This window comes from Akebia trifoliata, chromosome 2 (genome assembly GCF_017979445.1).
Source record: "Akebia trifoliata isolate Shusen 1 chromosome 2, ASM1797944v1, whole genome shotgun sequence".
Lineage (NCBI taxonomy): Eukaryota > Viridiplantae > Streptophyta > Magnoliopsida > Ranunculales > Lardizabalaceae > Akebia > Akebia trifoliata.
In genome coordinates this window covers 1,952,248-1,977,227 of record NC_141376.1, presented here as the reverse complement: position 1 = coordinate 1,977,227, position 24,980 = coordinate 1,952,248, and the positions used below count along the sequence as shown (strand labels likewise).

Genomic DNA, 24,980 nt, shown 5'->3' with positions numbered 1-24,980 from the left:
AGACGGATAACCCACATAAAGGGTCATAAATTACCCTACAGGAACCATCCATAACACAGACGTAAACCATATTTTTGTTCCTGCTTGCCCCCAAGGCACAAACAGAACAGATGCCCGTTCATCTCATTCAGGATTTCACAATGCCAAACTATAGTTTTCAATTAGAAGATAACATTGAGTGAAAGTACCCATGTAAAAGAAAACGAAGGAGGATCTAAGGAACTAAATACTTTCAGGATTTACAAAGAGATCCATAAGTTATATAACACATACTGGTTTACTGTGCTTGTGTGCACACTGCTGAGAGGAGCCAGACAGTTTAGAGTGGTAGAAGCAAAACAGGGCATGGTATGAACTCCGCCAGTAGGTTTGCATCAACATGCTTTGAATGGATTGCTTCCATGCTTATCACTACTAAATCCAAATTCAAGTCATCAGCAATCTCACCTATCATCGCAGTTGGTTTTTTTCCTTCCCCAAGTCGTTCTATTAACTGGAACTCCTGGAACCCACCTAATCAAAAGAAGCCAGTTCAGGACCAAAAAAAAAAATGAGAGTTGGATCGCAAACATAGAATCCCAAATAACACCAACATGCATCTTTCAAACCATATAGAAGACGTAGAAGTTATGTCTACAACTTATGCAGTACAGTCTGAGTTAAATGCTCCTTGATTCAAATGGTTCATGCAAGTAACCAAAGATTTAAAAAGCCAAGGCATATACAAGAACTCAATAAAGCAGACCTACCTTCAGAAAGATGCCAGCGAATGTTAGATAGTTGGGTGTCGTGCTCAGTTAACGACTCTTTTGGCTTCTCATCGATAACTGCAAGAAACATTAAATTTTATATTATTTAAAACCCTGCAGTCAAATGGGTATGACTAGGTTTTCTCTACATTATGGTTCCAAGACCTTGAAAAGTGAATAATAGCTCTAAGAGGTAAAGTAAGCATACCCACGACTGTGATGTTTGCTCCATATTTCTTCGCCAAAGAGGCAGCAGTGGCTGCAGCCTGCCAACAGAGAGAGAGAGAGAGAGAAACATACTAAGAAATGGAAAATGAAGAATGAAATATCATCCAAAGATGGGAAGCACTGTCATATGTGGAAATCTGTAATCTGAGTATGACAGATGGTAGTTAGTGTATAAATGCATCAACATCACCATCATCATCTACGCCTTATCTTGCCCCCAAAACAGGGTAAATGCTCACAGATAACAGCTGAGCCAAAAAAAAAAAATTGGGGTAAAGCATTGACAATGAAGATGATTTAATATTTCTTCTTTAGTAACTCTTCTGCACTAGTTTAGATATTTTTAATAAATGATATTCTCCCGAGCCATATGCAATGCATATCCATAATACCATATCATGAGCACCTTAGGGATGTGATGGATATGATACTATGGCCCACTGTTCAGTGATCCTACTTAGGAGTTGGCATATCCCATATGTAAGAACTCAAAGCTCACCAGATGGTTGCAACCATCCAACTTTTTGTATGTTACATGGATCAATGAAGTAGAAGCTGTCATATAGATGAGTAAAAATTGGGTGAAGTGGAAGCTGTCATATAGACACAAGGAGCACCTGTCTTGTTCCCTCAGAAAGGTAAGGGTTCCGATCTGTAATTGGAAGAAGCACATGTTTGAAGTTTGTAAAAGCATCTGCAGCTAAATAAGGTTCAAAATCTTGCATCTTTGCCCTTGCTGAAAAACAATTGAAGTAGAATCCAGCAATCAATCATCATAAATAAAAATAAAAAAAGAAAGTGATCGACAATATCAAGGAAGCTCCCAATATGATATTTGAGGTAACATGAGAATTAGAATTTTATGAAAATGAATAACACCCACAGAAATTCAGTTCCATTTACTTTGGAGAGCAAAGTCTTAGTGAAAATCTAACATAAGATTATCCATTTTCAAGATCTTGCAGTAGTTACAGTAGGACTAAGTTTTTCTTTCTTTCTTTTTGATAGGTTGCAATAGAACTGATTGTTTTCAGGAATAATGAGCAACTCCCAACTCCCAACAAAAATCTGATTGTCGAAGTTGGCAAGTGCCTGTATAGTTGACAATTTTGCATCTCGGAGCTACTGATTCAAACTCAAACAGGCTTAACTAGAGATCGCAATACCAATTTCCATACTCGCCCCGGAAAAAGAAAAAAAAAAGGTTAGTTTCATCCCTATCATGAAACAAGAAGATGGGGTATTTGTGCGTAGTGCTAGAGAACCTTAAACTTGGTAAGAATGACAGTGATCAACTCAAACATGATCCTAAATTATTTTTGAGCATGTGGTGGTTTATTTCTTTATTGCTTTTTTTTTTTTTTGTGGTTTATATGTCATGACTAGGGTTTTAAAATCCCACCAGTTTCCGTCCTTTTTCCTGATATTTAATTTTGAACATTTTCAGCAGGAGGTCCAATCAGCTTCTATACCCAGGCATATACTCAATGAAGGCAGGATTTGAAGACACAAGAGTTGCAAGATTGTAGCAGAACAGTGTCATCAAAAACAATCTTTCGTAAGGTTCCTCAAAGAGGCAATCTAACAAATAGTAAAGATTCATACACCAACAAACCACGACATACTTCTCACCTGAACAAGTCCATATACAAACATATGAATGTACAATAACTAGCGGTCACTCCCCAATCAGTAGATGAATGTACCAAATTAGCATTGCATGACGTCAATGGTGACAATTGGGGTGTATGATAAATCTTCACCACAAGCACTTCTGCACACCTCCAAACCAATAATGCATGCCAGGTTAATTAATATGTAGGGATCAGATTTCTGCACACTTAATCTGCTGTCCACATGTGGCCTCAATTTCAGTGCCAACGCCACCAGCAATCAACCTCGGCCTATGCCCGTCTGACAACCAATGCTGCCAAAGAAGGCACTTTGGCCTTACTAGCCCGAAGGTGCCACCCCTACAAGGCAAGCACCTAGACCCCTTTACCAGGCCAAGGTGTCCCCCCAAGGAACCAGACACCTCAGCTCCACTTCCAGGAGAGGAATCCCCAAGGGCACTACACCTCGGCTACCGTACTACCAGCGTGTCCCCAAGATTAATGTTTAATGCCCAAAGGGTAAAGACTAGGCCAAAGACTCCCCCAAGCTCTGTAACTCGAACCCAAGAAAACCTTGCAACCTAAGTGCATCCTCGAACCTCTGTACACGAGCGAGATTGCCATCCTTGACTTAGGTAAAACTACCAAAATATTCCACCAGTCACATTGTCCCCTTAAAAAATGAAAAAGTGGGAGGGGGGGTTTAGTCATGTTATCAGACAATTCGATGTCCATCCTCGAAATATTTGAGGTGATGGGCATGCTATCAAGGGTAACACTCACTCATGCAGGGTACAGACCAATGGGTAGTTGATCATCTGTCAAGCGGCTGGCAATCACTTTTCCATCATCAGTTCCCCTTCTCCTTTATAAGAGATGGAGAACACCTTGGGGTCACTTTTTTGACTCATATGAAACTTGACACCTTAGTTTGTTTTTTTTTTTTTTTTTTGCTTTGCAATCTTACTTCCCACCTCATCTCCATCTTCTTCTACTAACTTGAATGTCAAAGTGTCATTGGCAGGCACCAAATTGGTGTCCCAGAAAAGCAACCCGCACCAGAGAGGAAAATCACTACTTGGAGCATAGGTAAGAGTCTGGGGGTCTTGCCGAGTAAGAAGATCATTTGTTGGAACGGAGTGAAGAGCTGTAGGTTTCAATAGGAAATGAAGCATCTTTCTTACATTAAATATCTCGAGGAGGACAGTGTGACCAGAAAATTAGCCACAATGTAGATTTCCCAAAATTTGGAATCAACCAAACAAAATGGATCCCTTTAAATCAGATAACATACTAGGGGAAAAAACAGATTCAGAAAATGAAAACAGAACAGAAGAGCAATTGGTTTTGCCACGTAAAGGACATTGATAGCGTTCTAGATCCATATGTGAGTTTTTTTTCTTTTTCTTTTTTTAAACCTTAGATTTAAAACGATAAAAAGAATCCACAACCTTTTACATCATCTCATTCCCATCCTCATCATTATCATCATCAAAGCCTTATTTACAATGAATTCGCATAAGATTTACCAAAGATTCAAAATTACAAACAAGCCTAAACTTCAAATATGATCGAAAACTACATTAATCTAAATAACGCAAAAAAGATCAATAAATAATCCCTAAATTCATTAATAATCAAGTAATCTTTAAAGATGCAACCTTTATACATTTTAAAAAAAAAAAAAAAATCAAACAAATATCGAAAATCCAGAAAATAAAGAAGAAATAACTGAGAGTGAGCAGTAAAGTACCACCATGTCCGATGTTTCGGAGCTTTCTAGAAAGGATCGAAAGCTTATGTGCTTTGGTCCAAACAGTAGAAGAGAAGGAAAGCGAAAAAAGGGAAGAAGAATTACAGGTAGTATTAGCAAACAAAGAAGAGGTTTTTGGAGGATTTAAACTTCCCGATGGCACTGCCAGTAAATAATGAGCAAACGCCATGGCAAAATTGGAAGAAAAAAATAATCTGCAGCAATCCAGAAGAGAGAGAAGCTCTAGTCGATGGAGAAGGGAAAGCTCGAGAAAGCGCGATCAATTTATTGGATTGTTTCTAACTGACGCATGGGGTGCGTACTGTACCACGGTATGGAATGACGGTTTTGCTACCTTACACGCAGTGCTACTGCTACATAAGCATGCGTAGAAGACGACGAGTGGAACAATCAAGCAAAAGTAGATCAGAACATTTTTGATTAACACGTGGCGCATTGTAATGCTGAGGGCTTTTTTTCGTCTCCCGAGGTGGTTATTGATGCTAATGTACGATGCAAGTGTACTATTTAGGTATCTAGACCCAATCATAACTCTGATTAGATCTAGAACCATCAACAACCTTTCCAAGATTTTTCGATTTAGTAACAGTAATGTATCGAAATTTTACTTCGCATATGATCTTGTGAGATGGTTATCTTGGAAAGATGTGTCAAACATGCAGAGAGTTGGTATATATGGATTATACTTGGACGGCAGACCCATAGTAATGCCAGTAATTCAGACATACCCCTCCATATTTTCAAATGGATGATATGCCCTTCACCTTGGTCCTCTCTAATGAAAGTAAAAGAAAAGTTTAAACTCTCGAGATGTTTCAATATTATTGTTGAGATAAATTATTCAAATTGTTATGATCAATAATTCAAATCATCGAGATCAATAATTTGTATCTCAATTTTTATGATTTGAGTTTCTTCTTTTATCGAGAAAAGGACATTAAAAAAGAAAGATTTTTACTAAGATATTGCCTCAAATCCTAAATTTTACATTTATAAATACATCCTTATTATAGAGTCTTTGAAGTAATTTTTCTTATTTTTAATCTCATCTTCTTTTTTTTTTATCCATCATTTCTAACATTGTTAAATCCTTTTGGAAAATCCTTGAGTTTTCTATCCAAAATTTCATTATCTTCTATTTTATATATATATTTTTGATAGTCAAGTATTTTTATAAAGAATAAATCATGCCCGTCTAGGCTTTGCCCAGTCCATAGACCATGGTCTTGCCTAAGGACTAGTTTCAAGGAATGTGCAATGTCCGCACGTTACACGTACCAAGTAAGTCAGGGTTTGTGTACTTGGTATCGAACTCATGACCTATGTGCATTAAACGCTTATTGATCCAAACTTGTCATATATTATTTATTTTTATTTTTTAAATTCTTGTTGTGTATGTAAATACCTTTGTGAAACTCACTTAGTGAATTGATTAAATACCTATTGGGTATTTCAAGAAACACCTTGTATGCCACACCTAAAACTTTGTTTGATAATGACAATGAAAAACAAACCTAACTAATAATTGCAAATGCAAAGAGAATAAATAGATATAAAAAGAAAGAATAAGAACACAATACCCACAACAAAAAATTTTACGTGGTTCACCCAAATGTTACGTTAACGAAGGTATAAGTATTGGAGATCGATTTTACTATGAAAAAATCGAAGTAAATTGATACAAGTAAACACCTCTATCACTCGACTTCACCTTATTCTAGATCTTAATCTTTTCAAACCTCTCAACCTCTCCTTTCTTGAATTTTCTCTCTTTCTCTAGAAAAGATTTAGACTTAAAGTTAAACTTACAACAAAAAAATCATTTTTAAAAGCATCACATAAGTGAGCCACTTAAATAAGTTACAAACCCCACCCAAATTACCTTGAAACAACCCAAAAAACATACATACTTGAATTGGCCCTAATTGTTTTGAGTTATAATTCAACAAGTATAATCCTGGAGTATGGAAGATTAAAGTAATAAATTATTAATATGAAAGATGAGGGGGTAAAAAGTAACTTTAAGAGGTTGAAAATGAGTGAGTATATATCGGAGGTGAGGATATTTAAGTTATTTTATTTGTCTTTGAGAGAAGATCAAGGTCAAGGGGCATATCATCAGTTTGAAACTACATAGGGCTATATCTCAGATATTCACCCAAAAAGGAGGGGATGTGTCTAAATAACTCCTGAAATTCTGATGGTTTTGGCAGACAGTTGGACTTGAGAGTTGTAGGACTATAGGAGTCGATAAACTGAGAAGCGTTCTGATTCAGAACTTTCCACGAACACCTCTCGCACAGAAAGATCGTAACAGATCGGTTCAATAACCATGGACGAAGACGACACAGCCGTTACATCTACAGATGTACCGGTTCAGAGCATGACGACTATCTCACGCCATTCGTTCGGCATACCTGGACAGACCAGCGAAGGGTTCTCCATTAAAATCATGGAGGTAACTTAAAAGGTTTACAAACGTTCTCACAGAATAAAAACTGTAAAATTTTGATTGATTTTGTGGTTTTGGAGATTTCAGAGTATGGAGGAAGAATACGGAATGTTTGTGTGGCCATGTAGTATTGTTCTGGCGGAGTATGTTTGGCAGCAAAAATTGCGATTTGCTGGGAAATCTGTTGTTGAGGTATCCATTTCAAGATTCTACTTATTCTGGATTACTTTATCCTCTTTTTCTCTTATAGTTGGGATAAGGCTGTTGATAATAAGAATTATGAAATCGCATTTTGTTCCAACAAAAGAAAACTAAACTGTGATCCTGGCCATTGGGGCAAGCCTGATTTAAATTGGTGAAATCGATGCATACTCTTGCCTTAACATTCTTAGGGATTGCCGCGATATTGGCCATCAATTATTGGGTAATCAATTGCATTGATTGTTATTTTGTTCTGATAATTGTTTCTACTTGGAGCAGCTTGGGGCTGGAACTTCCTTGCCCGGGTTGGTGTCCGCAAAAGTGGGGTCCTACGTCACATTGACAGACAACTCAAACAGATTGGAGGTAGTATGTACTGATGGTTCATTATCACCTCATATGAAGCTTAGAAATCTTTCTTGCGAAACTAACTCTATTTACGAATTGAGTATATTATACGTATCGTGAGGTCCACAAAGCGATGTCCTTTAAGCCTCTTTTATTTAGCTTACATTGATCAAAATGGAAAACCTCAATAATACATAAAGCGGATTACGAGTCTCACCAAAAGTTAACTCATTCCAATCCTCCTATGCTTATTTATTTTATTTTTTTGGATAAGTAATCCTCCTATGCTTATCAGAGTTGAACAACTGTGGACCATCCATATCACTATTGTATCTATCTACATATCGTGAATTTCCTTATTTGTATGGTAGACCTACTTGTGATTTATTGAATTTCTAAAAGAATAATGATTTTCTGATGCCCCCTTCTGACACACGTCCCCTGATGTGGCATGTGCTAGAACCATAGACCATTTTTCCTTGGGATACACAACTGCACATATTTATGGGGATGTGCATTTGTGTATCCCGAGGGGGGTGAATTCTATGGTTCTGGCCGATGTCACATATGGGGGCGTGTGTCAAAGGGGCGTCAGAAAATCACGACTCTTTCTAAAAAGAGCTGGTTTTTGTTGTTCTAGTTCTTGCTTTTTTTACTTGCATATAATTTCTTGGAACTGCAGGTGCTGGACAACATGAGAAGAATGTGCGACCTTAATGAACTCAACTGTAAGGTAAAATTACTTTCTCAATGGTTGGCCTCCCAATGACGTCCACCACATGTACAAGCCTCCCATTAGTGTTCCCTCTTCGTGATTTTTTCTGGAAAAGTTAAATAGGTTTCGCCACTAGCAGCCTTACAAGTTTGCTTTACAAATGATGTTGTTCGCTTGTGTAGATATTGGGTCTCACTTGGGGAGAATGGGATGCACCTATATTCAGTTTACAACCAAAGATTTTGCTTGGAGCCGATGTATTGTACGACACAAGGGGTAAGATTACTTTGTCTGCTAGGTTTGTACCCTATCTTCTATCCATGATTATTTTGATGAATATTGACATTGTTTGTGTTGGGTAGACTTTGATGACCTCTTTGCAACGGTGACATTCTTGCTTCAAAATTCTCCTGGCTCAGTCTTTATAACAACATATCATAACCGAAGGTCTTCCTTTATCCCAAGTAATCTAGTTATATTTTATCTAGATATACACTCACTCCAGTACCCATTTCACTAATTAACTGTCATTTATATGACATGCAGTGGGCATCATCTCATTGAATACTTAATGGTTAAGTGGAGCTTGAAATGCACAAAGCTTCTTGATGCATATTCATTTATGCCATCTTGCAAGGCATCTAATCTAACTGGGAACATTCAATTGGCGGAAATCATGCTGGCTGGTTTTTCAGCTTGATGTAAACCAATTGTATAACCTTAGCAATACAAAGCTTCTCAGTTACATGCAACCATTCCCTCTTTCAGATAATTCCCACTCTGATAAGTATCTAGTGGAATTTCAATTGGTTCAACGGTTAGACTCCTTCAGTGGCCTTGATTTTCGCTTGGGAGATGTCTCAGGTGGGATCCATCGAATGGTGAGCGGGGCCATTGTGTGCTTCCATGCCTTTCCCTTAGGTTTGTCCTGTTCACTATTTTTCCCTTTTTTTGGTGGGAAAGCTGGTTTTATGGACTATATCAAATCTAGTTACAAGCTTTAAATTTTTCTTTCACATGTTTTTTTTTAATTAGGTCAGAATTTAAAATGAATTGGATATTTGGATTGTCATCTGTTGATATGCACTTTTTCAGATTAATATTTAGCCTATTGGACAGCCAGTTGTGATAACTCTTCTTGTGAAATTGTTGTTGTCTTTGAAGTTATGCCCTTGATTTACGTACAATCTGTTTTTTTGTATTCTCCGGTGGGCATCTTAATTAAACAGTTGGAGATGCTGGAATGATTAGTGGTACCCGATGCTGATATCAATGTAAAAGGCGAAAGGGAGCAAATGCGGCAAGGAAGGGAGAGAAGGAAAAAAAGATTATAAACTATTTCATCTTCAAACTGAACTATCTAAATGTAACTTATATGGGCAGCTCTATTTCCCTTAAGAGGAAGAGAACAAGAATAATTCTAACTGGAAAATGGTTTCATATTTAAACGAAACATCTGAGTTTACAACTTGAATGCAGTTTTTTTTTTTTGGTTTAGAGGAACAATGATTTTTGCGGTGGAGGTTGAATGTCCATAAGAAACAATGGGGTGGCAATGTTATCTTTTGAAGGTACCATCTAGCATAGTTCATAAAGTCTACAGGTGTTGATACCACAACCAGGTTCAAAATCCACCCACAGTAGAGCAACTAATTTCATTAAAAACAGGCTTATTCCCTGGAAATTTAAAAAATTTGTATGAAGGTGCCATGTTGCTAAGTTTGTTTAAGTTTGTGAGTGTTGATACCACGATGTGGGTTCAAAACCCACCTTCACCTACTAATCATTGACCACTAATCTCAGTTGCCTAGCAAAAGAAAATTTTAGTGGATTATGTCACAAGCTATCTTCAGCCGTTTGAAAGACTCTCTGGCTCTAAATGGGGTAAAAAAAATTTAATTCTTTTGTGTCAAAGGGAGACCAACGAAGATGAGGATTGTTTCTGAGGATGCTAGTGGGCGCTGAACTATAATTCTAGTTCTCTTTGGATTTTTAAAATCTTGCCAGATCTGCCTAACCCATGCTTACCTTCTGAAGGGGAAAAACAAAAAGGAGGGGGGGGGGGGGGTGAAAGATCAAAGGCACCTTCTGGTAAATTTTGATTAATTACTTTCCTGTAAATATTTCTTGGGGAGCTGATACTATTTTTCCTTGTATTGTGTGATTCTCTCGATATCAACCATTTGGTTTGTTGAAGACCACTTGAAAGAAGTTTTCTCCTGCTTGTAAGTTTCGAAATTGAATTCTCTTTTTTTTACCATTTGCTTGTTTCAATTACGTACTAATAACCTTACAGACACAAATGCACAAAAATTGTATGCGTTGGACAAATCAAATTATTGTAATTTATGGTGTTTGAACCTCAAAAAGATTTCATGAATAAGAATTGTGTTTGAGAGAGTAGCCATTGTGTAGTACTGCTAACAATACCTGATCACCAACAAATCTAGCAGAAAAGGAAAACCAAAGACACATTTATCCAAGTACTATTTTATTTTTCTTATAGGTACTTGCATCAGACCCACACATGCAGATATGCTAATTTACAATTATGATCTTGAAATAGATTTAATCCCCACAAAGTTCACCATTTTTGGGGTCATTTATAATAGCTTTGGGTTCCATGGGTTCAATCCCAGCCTAACCAAGGATGCAGAAAATCATCATTGGCATCAACTCATCGAGTACCATGTAAGAATGGCGGGCTGCTTCAGTAAAATAAGAAGCGCGCCTCTGCCGACCTAAACCACGAACCTTAAACCCTTCGTGAGCTTAGAATTGTACAGAGCTAGAGAAGGTCTGACCAAATGCCCAATTAGACGGGACAACGTTGGGGTAGAGACGAGTCTCTCCATCGGTGGTAGTGATCTTGAAGGATATGGATTGACCATTGAGATAGGAGTTGGATTGCCAATTAGCTCCCCAGTTCCTTGACATTGTCATCCACCCAGTATGTGAACCCATGATCGACACAGACTGTATCGATCCACTCCCCGCAACGTTGCTTATCAGGACTAGTTCAAAGTAGTCTCTCCCGTTAATAGTAAACCTAACTCCGCCATGTTTCATGCATGGAACCCTGCACCATCCCAGTCAACACCATAAGAAAAAATATATATAGAAAAAGACAGCAGAGAAGATTCAATAACAAGTTGAGATATTTTTGACTGCGTGATTATTTGTAGAAAGAAACTAACCTTCGGAACAATACAGGAACGATCCCACCTCTATAAATACCGATCTTTTCCCATGCAGGCTGAGCCATATCGAAGTGCTTGAGTGGCGGATTGCACCACCCACCATTGTTATTCGGTAGAGCAAAATTTGGAGGGCAAAAATTAGTTGCGGTAATAGTCACAGACGTCCCTTTCAAACACCACTTGGAGTCCACTTGATAATCACATATGATCTGATAGCATTGCCCACAAGAGGCCCCATCATTGAACAGAGCAGTACTTAAAGCTGCCGTGCTGGTCCCATATCCCGTTGAGTATAAGTTACCATACCCACAAGCTCCCCCTATAACCAATCAGAGATTCAGCTCCATGTCGTACAGATTTGTTATTAAACAACAGAATGAACCAATATTATTAGATAGAGCAAAAGAATCACATACCCATAGTTCCTGAGGCATCGCTATCCCCGTAAAAGGTAGCATGGGCTTTGGTCCATCCAGAAGGTGAAAATGCATCGACATCTATAGATCCATAACTCAATCCAAACACGATGACCGATATAAAAACGAAGCACATCGACATTTCTCTTTAACTCAAACACAATGTAATAAGGAGGAAGAAGAAGATGGTTGAGGTCTTGGATTTGTTTACACCAAATGGCATATGTGTAGAGGCAATATCTTCCTCTTTAAATAGTTGACAGACCCTCTGATGCAACAACCTCACATGTGACAACTGCAACTAGAGAAAACTTGCATTTTTTTTTTTTAATTTATTTAAATCAACGAATGTGTCCTTCAACCATCTGTATTATCTCTGCAACTCTGAATATTTTTGGGCCTCATTCAATTATTCGCACGTTCTCTTCTCACACTCACATGCTTTGCCCAAACATAGAGCCGTGTTTGGATCAAAAACCACAACAAACCCTTTGTTTTCCACTTTTTTACTTTCATGTTTCTGTTTTATATGTTTGTTGATATCTGAAGAAATATATATATATATATCTTGGGTCTATAGAATATTTTGCTTAAATCATCTGGTACACTACACATGGTCTTCCTTTTTGACATTTCTGATCAAAAAGCTGTAAATTTAATGTCCATTCCACATGTCCCCATGACCCCATTTGACATTTACCCACCTAGGGATGGTGATGAATTGTCGAGTCACCCTCTTTTCTTATACGGTTATGTGGGATAATCTCAGGTACAACTGCTAATAATATTGCCCATTTGTATGACCTATCACCATCATTGATTGGTACAAATCAGTCCAATTGATGATATACTAGAATCTGGAAATTAGATCAATCAATCCATGCTGACCATAAGATATTTCACTAATCTTTTTTATGTGACATTAAAAATTAAGAGACTATGGGCAATGGCTAATCTAAGAGATGAAATGATAATCGAACCATCAAAAACAATGGCCACATTTACACATTTGTACTCACAACAAGCAAGTATTGTCATTTGGGTGTGAGAGTATTATACCAAGCATAGGTGTGATCATTTATCACCAATCATACAAGATGTTTAAGACCTATTTGGTTCCACTATCCTTTCAATAGAAATGATTTTGACTCTAGAAAATCATTTTGATAACTCCGAGAGGGTGGCTTAATGCCAATCGTGGGTTCAATAAGTGGTGAGAGTCCAAAGATTGTGAGTTCGATCCCCAGTATGAACAGTATTTTCTTGAGGCCACTTGCAAGGGTGCACCCACACTTACCCCAAGTATTGGCTCTGGCCCTATCTCTTTCGGTCCTTTAGTCAGACATAAGTTTAGACACCCCCATCATAAATAAATAAAATGATTTTGATAGAAATCTCTGGTGATCATGCATGGATCTTGTTTTATTGAATTAAAAAAAAAAATGAACGCTAATGTGATTCTAATGTGAGATGCCAACTTTGAGAAAGACTTGAAAATAATTTAATTTAGATAAACATATAAGAGAGAGAACATCTAGTACCACTCAACCTACCATCTTTAAAATATGTCGGTGGTCCCAAAATCATTAACCTACTTTGGACTTGTGTGATATTTACATCATAATTATTTGTTTTGACCAATACAGCTAGAAAAGATTTGAAGATCCCACATTTTGACAAAAAGAATCAAAATGAAACTGTGGAACGACATTTTTTATCATTGAGAGGAGGACCATTCAACATGATTCAGACAGATTGAACAGAAAGGGCTTACGATACAATTTAATGTGGTAGGTGGCGAGATACCGTATCAAGCCCCATTTACAATGATACGTTGATTCCATTTTCCGCATTTGACGCCTTACGTAATGTCTTAAGTCACATTCTGTACACTCGTTTTATATAATTGTCTTAGTTACAACCCGTCTCCCCCAACCAAAAATAGATAAAAAAAAATACCCCTAGTGAATGAGGCTGAAGAGTTTTCAATGTGAATCATCCCTCACATTAACATTTCGAGGTCCAATATGACTCATTTGACATTTTGAAAATATTGGTCAAGTTAATAAAATTAAAAATTGGTCGCACCCAAATATAAATGTCATTTTTTAAAAAAACTTCTTTATAAGAATACTTGAGGCACAAGCATCCTCATTAGGTTTAGGGGGTGAAAGAGGAAAAATAATAAATTTAAAATAGAATAAAAAGGGAAAAAGAGGAAAAGTAATATAAAAAATTTTACGAGTGTTGCTGGAAATAGGTAGAAGAAAAAAGATAATACACTTGAGAATATTCTTAAGAAGGAGAAGAAGGGAGAAGACAAAAGAGGAGAGATAACTCGAGATACTTTGTTTATGAGGTATAAATCTTGAGATGAAGGAGTGGAATCTATTATTGTGTTTTATTACATATATAGAATTTGTATGTGTCGTAGAAGTTAAATCGTTAAAAGAGGTAAAAGAAAAAATATAATAAAGTTCAAGATGATATCATTGGAAAAGAGGGAGAGGAAAAGAGAGGAAAGACAATATAATTAAAGAAAAAAATATAAGGAAAAATAATAAAGTATGTTTGTGTGAATCCCACTATCTGATCTCAATCTTTATATTCTCAAAACTATAGTTGAATAGGATCTATTGTTGTTTTATAATATATAAACTAGAATTGGCCATTGATGTAGGCACATGCATCCTCTTAGGGATTTAGGGGGTAGGGGTAAAAGAGTAAAGCCAATAAATTTATGAGATTATGAATGAAAAGAGGGAAAAAACATCTTAGAGATGGCATTAGAGATGGCATTAGCAAAAGTTTGTAAGGCAATAAAAACTCTTTTAGAAAGGAGTTGATGAAAAAAAGTCGATGACATGGGTAACGTGTTTAAACTTTGCCTTTCAAGTTATTCTGAACCAATCATCTTCAACAATGGCAATAGGATTAGAACTACAAAAGGACAAGGTTAAGCTGAAAAACAAATGGATTCCAAGTAAGTAAAGTTGTATAGATAAACATGAAATTTATTTATTTTGGTAAACATCCTACATATGGCTGCAACACCCTGACCCCAGGAGGAGGTCAACAGGCCACCCACCCAGTTCCGAAAGAGATTAAGCTAACCCCTTTGGATTTGATTTAACTTTGAAGTAGACTGATGCATTAAGAAGAAAACATGGGCTTCTGGCTAGAGAATAAAAATTGAGAATATTTATATCATTGGACATTTAATGTTACAAGGGAATATCAAGGTAGTGGAATTCAAGGGCTCACATACTCAATAATTTTTTATTATAAAGGGTGGATATTTTGATCATTGACGGTATTTTTGGTAAGAAATTTTTTCTCAAGGCATTTTGGTAGGAAAATAAATTCCAGTATTTATTGCACCCCTTTAGGACACATGTTAACAAAACCCTACACCACCATCACTTCCCTGCAATAACCTTATAGGGACTTTTCTTCAATTCATACCCGTTTTGAGAATTTTTTTTTTTTTTTTTAAGTCCCACAAGTGTGAAGCTCAGTGTTTTTTGACCCACCGAGTCTGCAACCTTTATTTTTATAGGTTCAACCAGTGCAGAGATTCCAGATTCCTGGTATTTCAACCCCCACTGACCTTATCATCCCACCTTCCAGAGGCACAAACCTTTAAAGAGAAAATTAATAAAATTAATGAAAGAATGTACTGCTCGGTTAGAGAAATTCTACACTAGACAAGCATCACCCTCCTCGCCTAACCTCCTAACAAAAATAAGAACATGGCAGGCCTTCCTGTTGCCTGCAACTCCCACATAAGTCACACTCATTTTAGGTCAATACATTCTATGGCGAGAATAATAAAATCTAAAATTAGGTAAAATAAGAAAAATTAAAGATCAAAGAGCAGGCATCCGACGCTTCATAGAGCAGAAACTTTGCAATAGAAACAAGACATCGACCATTTATGCATTTCCCACAACAGCTGCATGGATCGGCTCATTTGATCTATAACTCCGGCCTCTTCCACGTCCTCCCCTTCCACGGCCACGACCTGAGAAACAAACCCAGGAAAACAAAATATATTCAAAACTAAATTAAATAAATTTGCCCATGTTTGTCTGCTAATCCTAGTACTTGCCCAGCCCTCACTGACTAGAGTTCAAAAGCTTTTCAGGCACATAAACCACCGCTGAAAGAAGTACTACCTCGGCCTTGGGCAGGAGCTTCATTATAATATCCTCCTGCATCTTGCTGGGTCTCCACTGGGGGACCACCATATCCACCCCTTCCACGGCCACGAAATCCTCCACGGCCACGGCCACGAAATCCTCCACGGCCATAGCCACGACCCCTGTCCCAACCTCCATCCCCATACTCATTGGGCACAAAGCCATTCCCTGCAATAAAATACAGGTACAATGTCAATCCTTTGTTTATCTGTTGTATCTTGCCCGGAAGATACCAGTTTTTATTCACATTGGAGTTTGGCAAATGGATCATAATCTTCCCAAGGTTATGATATACAAGTGTTTATATCTCACGGCAGCTTTCCACCACCTGTAGGGGATTTTGGAAGGACCATCTTCTAAAGGCTTCCAAAGAAAAAAAAGAGGTACTGCAGTCCCACTGTACTGGTCTCTCGTCAATTTCAAGACATGAAAGTGGAACATTTTCATATACAAGTCAAAAGGAAATGATTTAAGTGCTGCTGTTTATAACACTTATCTTTCCTTTTTCTTTTTTTTCTTTTTTTTCTTTTTAACATCTATGCTGTAATCTTGAAGGGGAATTTCTTCCCTTTTCTGGTTTTACCTCAAAAAAATTCAGTCATTCATCACACACACACACACACACACATCCATTTCTTTATATATATGCACATGGAATATAATATAATTCATATATCTTGGTGCATGCAATTTCTATGGACATAAGTTAAATGAAGAACATTCAGTCAAGGACTTAGTGAATGTAGCCAGTTTCAGTGTGAAGCGACTCTTCCAAAATAACCAAATTATCAAGTAGATAGTAACAAGTAATCATCACTGACTGTAATGTGAACATACAGTTCAACAAACTGAAAGTGGACTCTCTTAAGCCCATTGAACACATACCTCTAGCCCTTCCCCGCCCTCGACCACCACGTCCCCTGCCTGGACCACCAGGCGAACCTTCTGCATTGTGAAAAGCATGATTGAGAAAATGTAAATACTGTCAACTTGAAAACAATTGGAAGCAGTCATATTATAGATTACCTCCTTCTTGATCAAACTCCGTCCATGCCTTCACCTGCTCAGCTGGTAATGGAGGCTGGTACCTACAAAAGATAACAGAGCATGTCTATGAAAAAGTCTGATCTTTGTAGGAGAATGTTCAGCTTGAACCAATAACAACGTTTCTTGGAAGCAAAAGCTATATAAATACAGAAATGAAAACGGTATCTGGGTTCTAACTCACCCAATGGAAGATGTATCCAGCTCCTTCTTTGAAAGAGTTATTGTAATCATTGAAACATGCCTTGTGGTTTCCAAGCTGTAAGAAAAACAAATCATCTTTAACATATCCTTCGAATAAAATGAGAATGTGTGCAGTGATCAACAGGCAAGCAACAAAATACACCAGACTACCTACAACAACAACTAGACAGATTTTGTGTTTAAAACAAGGTTCAAATTACTCTTACGGAAGGAGGCCTTCTTCCAGGGGTTCCCATGTATCTGTTATGTCGGTAGATCCAATCGATGTTATCTGATGAAGACCAACAATCCTTCTCTGCATTACAGGTAAAACAACTATGATACTCAGTTCAAGGAGATAAACAGAACCACAACAACAAAATGGTTTGATAACAAGCATAAGAGAGATTAAATTCAACCAATGAAATTACGTAAATGATGCATAAACTACCTTGATTAACTCCACAATCGTTATTGTCTTATTGATAGCTCTTCCCATCGCCTTGAAGACAATCTCACTTGAACCTTTTTCCTTTCAGCCATTAAATTATAACAGTGTCAAAACAAGTATGAACAAAGTGAGATATCCAATGATCTTAGGATTGACATAAGCTTAACGAACAAGCCAACTTTTGCTTGAAAACAAATGCTTAAAAATTTCAAAACATGATAGTGGTTAGCAAATGAAGTTGGATTCAAGGGGTCTGAACCTAGCAGTCATTAAAGATCAATCTTTATCCTAGCAGTCAACATATTCTTTAAATTTAGTTGTGAAGGCAGGGCCTTGATCCGAGGTCTATGGTAATTGCCTAAGTATTGTGGCATCCACCCTCTATAATCACAGTCATTGGAGAGCGCAAATTTGGATAAATCCAATTTAACAATCCAAAACAACTCCTAAAGATAACATGGATCGAGAGAGAAGCTGCTTCTAATACTCCTCAACCCATGCCCAACAAGAGTTTTATGGAGTAAGAATCATAAAGTAGTGGGTCCACAACAATACACATCATGTGTTTCACCAGCCCATCAATCAATACATCATTCTGTTAGTCAAAAAAAAAATATTTCGCATTCAGATCATCGCCGCCATGGTTTAAAGTGTATCAGTCGATATGTCTCTGTTTCGGCTGAGACCTATACGAAACATTGACCCCGAAAATTTGAACGTATCAGGTATCTATGGGTTTGTACCAGCAGATACCGTATTGGTTTTTTCATTAACCAAAACATTAAATTGAAACGATATCTTAAACCTTAATCGCCACAATACAAGAAAAAAGTCATACAGCCAATTGCTAGAACAAATCCATATGTAGCTTTTCAGAACTTATGTTCTGTAAGTTTTTTGGTAAATCAACCTGAGCACGCGAAAATAGGGCTTCAACTTGAGCGGGACGAACCCAATGGGTTCAACCAGACCTTGGGTCGGGTTTGGCACATTTAGCTAGGGTTCAGTCTGGGTTTGGGCAAACAATTTTGTTTTTGGGTTAGGGCATAGACATTGGGTTGCTCGATTTGCACAACCCCGAACTTAATATGGTTAGATAATTTTAAAATATTTGTAACTTCATTGTTTCGTTCTCATTCACAATTCACATTTCAATCTTTAATTAATCATCATCATATTTTTCTTATAATTTCATGTACATGAACTTTGAAATATATTTTTATGACAGATAATAGTAAATTTTATATTTTTATGGGTTTTGTTAACATGTGCCCTGAGGACGCACGTCAAACTGCATTAAATACACCTTGGAAATTAGCATTCGAGGATATTTTTTGTAAAAAAAAAATCTTTTGAGGGAGTTTTGGTACAAAATTCAATTTACAATGTGTATTTAATGCACTTTAACGTGTGTCCGTGGCACAGGTTAACAAGACGCTTTATATATATATCACTTATCTTCATATGAGTCGTTATCATTACTAGATTATCTAATATTAATGAGGAATAAGCCAATCAAACGCTTGGGTTAAGCATTTCATGCCTGAGGTCGGGTTGGTGTTTGTCAAGTGTGTGTTGGACATGGGTTGATCCCCAACCCACCCGAGTTACACGAAGATAGCAATTTCATCCACGAAAAGATAAAACTTTTAAGAGATCAATATATAAAAATAAAAAAAAATGAAATCTATACCTGAAGCAGACCGGTGGCGTAAGTGATATAGTTGCGCATCCTTCCTTGAGCCGTTATACGTATCTCGTTCTCATTTATTGGTGTTTCTGCTCTTGGTTTCTCCACTCTCTGGTACCGATCCATCTTCTTCACCATCCCCAAACAATAAAATTAAATAAATAAATAACAACCCATAAGGCACAAAATTATTAACACATCAAAATTCTCTTCCTCGCGCAGAAAATACAGAAACCCTAACCCAGAAAATCAAACAAGCAAATATATATAAAATTTAAAAAAAGGGATGAGGTGAGCGGTAATCAACCAATCCATCAAAAAAAAACTAGGGTTTCGCTCGATTTGCGAATGATTGTTGAAAAAAAATCGAAATAAACCATAAATGAAGATAGAGAAAACTGTGATTAGGATTAGGGTTAGGGTTTCGTTTCGGTGTTTTTCCCTCCAATTGTTTTTTTTTTTTACCTCTTTTGGCCTCTCCTCTGAACAGCCCTCTTGTCTGGCTTCGTTTCTTCTTTTCCGCCCTATTCTCTACAAGAGGTTATCCTCTTCTATTTATAACACTTCGTTAGTTCCCAAACTGCCCTAGCGAACCGCTTTTACACGGTCGAACTGTTCCCAAACCGTATGTCTAACCGCTCGTTAGGGTTTTCTAGGGTTACTGAATCGAGAATCCTTTTGGTGAAACTACCATACAAATAAAGATATTTGTATGCACCTCTAAAACTATTCAGATACCCATGATCGTAGATCAGAACCATCCAATCCAACAAACAATGTCGACCATCTTTCAATGAATAGTGTTGGTAGTCTACTTTTGGGAAAACTACACACACATGAAAAAATAATAATAATAATAAAAGGGGGGAAGAGAATCTTAATTAATTATAAAAAGAGTCATGGTAGAGTAACCTAAGCGGGGGACACCTTGACGTGGTTGCATACACATGTCCATAGATGCATTTTACTCTTATCTCGGAGAAAATGCATATGTGGGCATGCATGTGCCACCACGTCAAAATGTCCCTCGTGTGTCCTCCACTGGGATCACTCTAGTATTAATCTTATAAAAAATAACAATTTTAATTGCTAGATTGTCCAATTTTTAGTAATCGTATTATGTTATTTATTATAAAATACAATATAAAATGCTAGACTATCCAACGAGTTACTAAAATACAGGACAGTCCAATATTTTAATTCTTTTTTAGTAAAGTTTAAGAAAATTAGTATTTTCTGATAATTAATAAAATATTTAACCTTTTTATAATTTCTCCAATTTTTTACACATATTTGAGAAAAAGCTTTATTTGATAGAGCAGTCTAATTGTAAACTAAAAACATCTAATGCTAAACTTGGATTTTCACTCAAATCTTTTTTTTACTATCTTCTCCAAATTTTTACTCAAATATAGAATTTGGATAAGGATTTGAGCCTCCCTTGATTTGGGTAAACATCTCAATCTCCCTCAATTTTATATCACTTTTGAGTGAATGAGTGGAGTTTTTTTTTTACTATAATTTGAATGAGTATAGATCAGGGTTGGAGATGTTCTAAGACTCATTACTAACTTGTCTTGAATTCCATTAACTCATGTACGCTTCCAAGATATGGGATCCAACAAAGGTTCAGTACGATGTCTTATTAGTTGATTTCAATCAATTATGACCCGATCCTATGAGCTATCAAGGGAGAGTCATTTTCAATCCTCAGGTATTGAATCTTAACCAATTCGAATGTTTTTTTTTTTTTTCATTATTTGATTGTAATTTTTAAATCAAAAGCTCATGCTACATCTAGCAATCGCGTTGAACTTGAATTCAGTCAAGTGTATGTTCCAAAAATAATTTTTCTAGTCGATTATTAGGCTTATAGAAACTAAAGTCATAAGCCACAATGCAAATATGATTATAAAGAAAATCTGCCCCTTTTGGAGGAGGATAGATAATTACGACAAAGCCATCAATGACAGAATCTAACTATGTTGGGATCCTTTTGTCATTAACATTCTCCTTGTCAACAAATCAGATCAAAGAATTCATGTTCTTGTCAATTCTAAGGATTGCAAAAACTTCTTTCTATCAGTTATCTATGGAGATAATAAAAGGGTCCTGAGAAGAAGCCTATGGGAGGATATTATTGCTACTTCCAGAGTCATGAGAATGCCTTGGGTCCTCATTGGTGACTTCAACTGTGTCAAAAGCCAAGCTGAGGAGGTGGGTGGTGGAAAGGTTAACTTGGTAGTTATTGAAGAGTTCACAGATTGCTTGGACAATAGCAACTTGGTGGACATTAAGGCATTCGGGGCTAAATTCACTTAGAATGACAAACAAGAATATGGAAGGATTTAGTCCAAGCTTGATAGAATCCTCGTTAATGTAGAATGGGTAGATGAATGTAATGAATCTGATGGCATGTTCTTACCTAGTGGGCTATCAAACCACAGCCTTTGCATTGTGTCCACAGCCAAGCCTCCTACAGGAGGGAAGAAGCCTTTTAGGTTCTTCAACTATTGGGCTACTGGTAATAACTTTATTGCTGTAGTTAGGAAAACATGAAACACAAGGGTAGTGGGGCAGCCCCTATTCAGATTCAACCTCAAGCTAAAGGTTGTTAAAGTCAAATTGCGAGCTTGGCGCATGGATAAAAATCAGACCAGGGACCAAGAGCTTAGGGACACTAGAAGTAAGTTGACTATTGTACAGGTTTCTGTGCATTCCCACGCCTTCCTCCCTGGTGTTGTCCAAGAAGAAACGAGGTTGTCTAAAGTCTGTGCAACCTCTTTGAGAATTGTAGAGCCCGAACTACAATAGAATTCCAGAGTCAGTTGGCTTAAGTTGGGAAACCAAAACAATGCATTTTTCCATCACTCCTTGAAAGCAAGAAGGGTCCATAACAAGATCTTCAATATTCTTGACAGGAATGGTAATCCTATCACCAATGAGATTGAGCTTGAAAAGGCAGCTATTAAATATTTCAATAATTTTATGCCCCCCCCCCTCCTCATAGAGATCCTTCCAACTAGGCATCTCTCAACCTTCCGAGCCAACTTGATAGTTAAGACCAAGACCTTCTTGTTGATGACGTCCGTGACTACGAAATTCATTATGCCTTGTTTAACATGGACCCATTCAAGGCTACCGGGGATTGATTGCTTCAATGTTGTCAAGTATTTCTTCCATAGTGGCAATTTGTTGAGGGAAACCAATGCCACGTCCATATCCTTAGTTCCTAAGGTTGTTATGCCTATAAGTTTTTTTCGATTTTAGACTTATATCTCGTTGTAATGTCATTTACAAAATTATTTCGAAAGTCTTTAGTTATAAGATAAGTCAGGTCACTCATAATATTAGTGGGGCTGACTCAATCAACTTTCTTTAACGGTCGAAATATTGCTGACAACATCATCATTGCTCGTGAGTTGGTTAGAAACTATCATAGGAAGATCATGAGCCTGAAAGTTGCCTTCAAAATCGATATCATGAAAGCTTACGACACTGTGGATTGGGGAGTTGTCCATGCTTGCCTATCGACTTTCATGTTCCCCCAGAGATGCATCTATTAGGTCTTCAGATGTGTGACTACAATCTTTTTCAATGGCTCTTTTGTTGGATGGTTCAAAGGAAAAATAGGATTTAGGAAGGGGACCCTCTGTCTCCGCACCTCCTTGTACTCATCATGGAAGCTCTCAACCCCTTGTTTCTAGAGAAAAGTTCAGGCTGGACTATTGGATTACCACCCGAGATGTAGAAAGCAAAACATTACTCATTTTTGTTTTGCGAATGATCTACTCATTTTCTCCAAAGTCAACCGTAAATGTGCTTGGGCCATGTATGATGTTCTAAAACTCTTCAAGGAATTCACCATTTTGGAAGTGAACCTCAACAAGAGCTTTATCTTTCTGGCTGGCAAAGATAAAGGTTTGGAAGATGAGATTGCCACCATCTTAGGAGTTTGGAAAGGCACACTTCTGATCAGATACTTAGGACTCCCTTTGCTTTCCACTAGGCTCTCTTTCAGGCATTGTCAACCCCTTAACCAAGAGGATCTCTCATGTACTAGTAGATTAGAGCTTGTTAAATCGATGCTACTCAGTATCAAAGTATACTTGTGCAATTGTTTTATCCCTCATTCCAAGTATGTGAAGGAGTTGGAAATGATATGTGCACGATTCCTTTGGTCAGGGCCTAACAACTAGAAATCCAATAGCGCGATAAGTTGGAAAGAGAGTTGCAAACCTTACTTCGAGGGTGGGCTGGGCATCATCAGTATCTTGTATTGCAACTATGTTGCCATCACAAGCTATGCTTGGATGATAGCAACCAACAAGGACTCCTTATGGCTCAAATGGATAAGAACTCACATTCTGAAGGGCAAGAACTTTTGGACTTTGAAAATGCCAAAAGAGGCTTATTGGAGTTGGAGGAAAATCCTCAAAACTAGGGAGAAATTTGCTTCTCTTATCTCTTACCTCATAGGAAACGACCAATCTATTAAGCTTTGGGAGGACCTTTGGCACCCTTAGGCATACTAAATTCGAGTACTTGATTGATTTTGAAAACGACTCCAAAGTTGGTTCATATGCGAAGGTTTCTTCAATCATTAAAGATGGCAATTGAAAATTTTCATCCGGTAGAGAAGCTTCATTCTAGAGATCTCTCAATATTTCAATGACGTTCCCATCCACCATGGCATATAAGACATAGTTGTTTGGAAAAGAAAGTTCAATAGCACATTCTCGGTTAGTTCAACTGTTAGGAACTACGTGACTCACTCTAACTCGCCTATCTGGGTTTAGCTTGTGTGGAGCAAATCTAGAATTCCATGACATAGTTTCATAGCATAGCTTATGCTCAAAGGTAGGTTAAAAACCTTGAGAAAACTTAAAGATTGGGGGTTAAGAGTTGAGGCTACTTGCAGACTCTGCGGTACCCATGAGGAAGACACGAACCATTATTCAATGGTTGCTTCTTTTCTAGTCAACTATGGGTTGAAATCCTTAAGAGATGGATGCACAATCGCACCTCAGGTGATTGGGAAGAAGAGATGATGTGCGTTGCATTTAACTTCAAGGGTGACTCAACCATTCAAGATATTAAAAAAGTTATTTTCTATGCCTTCGTTTATCACTTGTGGAAAGAAAAGGTGCAACAAGATCTTTCAAAATAAGTTCAACAACCACACCACTATTATCTTTATTATTCAAGAAGAAATTTGTTTAAAGTTTGAAGATTCGTTGAAAGAGATTGAAGACTCTGACTACAATCGATACTTCCTTCAAGCTTGGGAATTAAGTACAACCTTCTCGCAGCCTAGGAATGTTTATTGCTGCTGGCCAAAGCCAGGTGTTGGCACTTGGGCTCTTAACATTGATGGCTTCTTCTCGGATACTCGATCTGGACTTGGAGCAATCATTCGAGACCATGAAGGAGTAGTGATTGATGTTATTGCAGGTTATGCGAACCTCGTCTCAATCCTTTATCACGAGATAGAGGCTATCCTTGAAGGGCTCAAGTTGTGTATTGCAAAATGTTGCCTCAACATTCGGGTTCAGGCAAACTCCTCAACGGTTGTCAATATCCTTAATGATCAAGGGAGTACTCCATGGAGTATTATCCACTTAGTTCTTTATATTAGAAGGTTTTTTCCTAATTTCCACGAGTACACTTTCAACCATGTTTGCAGGGAAGCTAACCGAGTTGCATATTATCTT

At 37.4% G+C, this 24,980-nt stretch overlaps 4 protein-coding genes across 9 annotated transcripts; 1 reads left to right on the top strand and 3 right to left on the bottom strand.

Moving 5' to 3' along the window:
• On the bottom strand, nucleotides 1–4,746 carry LOC147408692 (cell wall integrity/stress response component). Of its 2 annotated transcripts, none has more exons than XM_086420847.1 (5): nucleotides 4,347–4,746; nucleotides 1,595–1,713; nucleotides 958–1,015; nucleotides 750–827; nucleotides 1–513 (listed from the first exon to the last, which is right to left on the bottom strand). In XM_086420847.1, the coding sequence occupies exons 1-5, from the start codon at nucleotides 4,531–4,533 to the stop codon at nucleotides 320–322; spliced, it is 636 nt and encodes a 211-aa protein (XP_086276973.1). In that variant the 5' UTR covers nucleotides 4,534–4,746; the 3' UTR covers nucleotides 1–319. The 2 variants fall into 2 exon arrangements, with proteins under 2 accessions (XP_086276973.1, XP_086276964.1); XM_086420838.1 differs by having other exon boundaries at nucleotides 4,344–4,743.
• Nucleotides 4,747–6,546: 1,800 nt separating this feature from the next.
• LOC147408691 (Putative methyltransferase family protein) lies at nucleotides 6,547–9,554 on the top strand. 4 transcript variants are annotated; one of them, XR_015171282.1, is made up of 8 exons: nucleotides 6,556–6,822; nucleotides 6,904–7,008; nucleotides 7,297–7,383; nucleotides 8,048–8,098; nucleotides 8,263–8,356; nucleotides 8,443–8,527; nucleotides 8,627–9,001; nucleotides 9,310–9,554. XR_015171282.1 is itself a non-coding variant. In XM_086420816.1 (7 exons), the coding sequence occupies exons 1-7, from the start codon at nucleotides 6,697–6,699 to the stop codon at nucleotides 8,778–8,780; spliced, it is 702 nt and encodes a 233-aa protein (XP_086276942.1). In that variant the 5' UTR covers nucleotides 6,556–6,696; the 3' UTR covers nucleotides 8,781–9,096. The 4 variants fall into 4 exon arrangements, 2 of the variants coding, with proteins under 2 accessions (XP_086276955.1, XP_086276942.1); XR_015171284.1 differs by lacking the exon at nucleotides 7,297–7,383 and having other exon boundaries at nucleotides 6,549–6,822; XM_086420816.1 differs by lacking the exon at nucleotides 9,310–9,554 and having other exon boundaries at nucleotides 8,627–9,096.
• Nucleotides 9,555–10,527: 973 nt separating this feature from the next.
• Nucleotides 10,528–12,193, bottom strand: LOC147408690 (expansin-A11-like). The gene is made up of 3 exons (XM_086420801.1): nucleotides 11,697–12,193; nucleotides 11,278–11,599; nucleotides 10,528–11,159 (listed from the first exon to the last, which is right to left on the bottom strand). The coding sequence occupies exons 1-3, from the start codon at nucleotides 11,836–11,838 to the stop codon at nucleotides 10,853–10,855; spliced, it is 771 nt and encodes a 256-aa protein (XP_086276927.1). The 5' UTR covers nucleotides 11,839–12,193; the 3' UTR covers nucleotides 10,528–10,852.
• A 3,144-nt stretch (nucleotides 12,194–15,337) lies between these two features.
• LOC147408689 (uncharacterized) lies at nucleotides 15,338–19,890 on the bottom strand. 2 transcript variants are annotated; one of them, XM_086420790.1, is made up of 9 exons: nucleotides 19,732–19,890; nucleotides 19,270–19,392; nucleotides 17,577–17,657; nucleotides 17,353–17,441; nucleotides 17,127–17,201; nucleotides 16,925–16,986; nucleotides 16,784–16,843; nucleotides 15,875–16,066; nucleotides 15,338–15,720 (listed from the first exon to the last, which is right to left on the bottom strand). In XM_086420790.1, exons 2-9 carry the CDS (start codon nucleotides 19,390–19,392, stop codon nucleotides 15,632–15,634), a joined length of 771 nt encoding a protein of 256 aa, XP_086276916.1. In that variant the 5' UTR covers nucleotides 19,732–19,890; the 3' UTR covers nucleotides 15,338–15,631. The 2 variants fall into 2 exon arrangements, with proteins under 2 accessions (XP_086276916.1, XP_086276907.1); XM_086420781.1 differs by having other exon boundaries at nucleotides 19,270–19,395; nucleotides 19,732–19,885.
• Nucleotides 19,891–24,980: the final 5,090 nt, after the last annotated feature.

Bases quoted from the DNA above. Each gene is read 5' to 3' on its own strand.
- LOC147408692 (XM_086420838.1), bottom strand. From the start codon at position 4,533: ATGGCGTTTGCTCATTATTTACTGGCAGTGCCATCGGGAAGTTTAAAT. The intron at 1,016-1,594 runs GTGCTCCTTGTG...CTCTGTTGGCAG, and splicing joins TTTCTGAGGGAACAAGACAG to GCTGCAGCCACTGCTGCCTC. The intron at 514-749 runs GTAGGTCTGCTT...TCTTTTGATTAG, and splicing joins TCGCTGGCATCTTTCTGAAG to GTGGGTTCCAGGAGTTCCAG.
- LOC147408691 (XM_086420816.1), top strand. From the start codon at position 6,697: ATGGACGAAGACGACACAGCCGTTACATCTACAGATGTACCGGTTCAG. The intron at 6,823-6,903 runs GTAACTTAAAAG...TGGAGATTTCAG, and splicing joins TCTCCATTAAAATCATGGAG to AGTATGGAGGAAGAATACGG. The intron at 7,384-8,047 runs GTAGTATGTACT...TTGGAACTGCAG, and splicing joins ACAACTCAAACAGATTGGAG to GTGCTGGACAACATGAGAAG.
- LOC147408690 (XM_086420801.1), bottom strand. From the start codon at position 11,838: ATGTCGATGTGCTTCGTTTTTATATCGGTCATCGTGTTTGGATTGAGT. The intron at 11,600-11,696 runs GTATGTGATTCT...GATTGGTTATAG, and splicing joins CGATGCCTCAGGAACTATGG to GGGGAGCTTGTGGGTATGGT. The intron at 11,160-11,277 runs GTTAGTTTCTTT...GGGATGGTGCAG, and splicing joins GTTCCTGTATTGTTCCGAAG to GGTTCCATGCATGAAACATG.
- LOC147408689 (XM_086420790.1), bottom strand. From the start codon at position 19,392: ATGGATCGGTACCAGAGAGTGGAGAAACCAAGAGCAGAAACACCAATA. The intron at 17,658-19,269 runs GTATAGATTTCA...AATGGCTGAAAG, and splicing joins ACGCCACCGGTCTGCTTCAG to GAAAAAGGTTCAAGTGAGAT. The intron at 16,067-16,783 runs GTATGTGTTCAA...ATTTTATTGCAG, and splicing joins AGGGCGGGGAAGGGCTAGAG to GGAATGGCTTTGTGCCCAAT.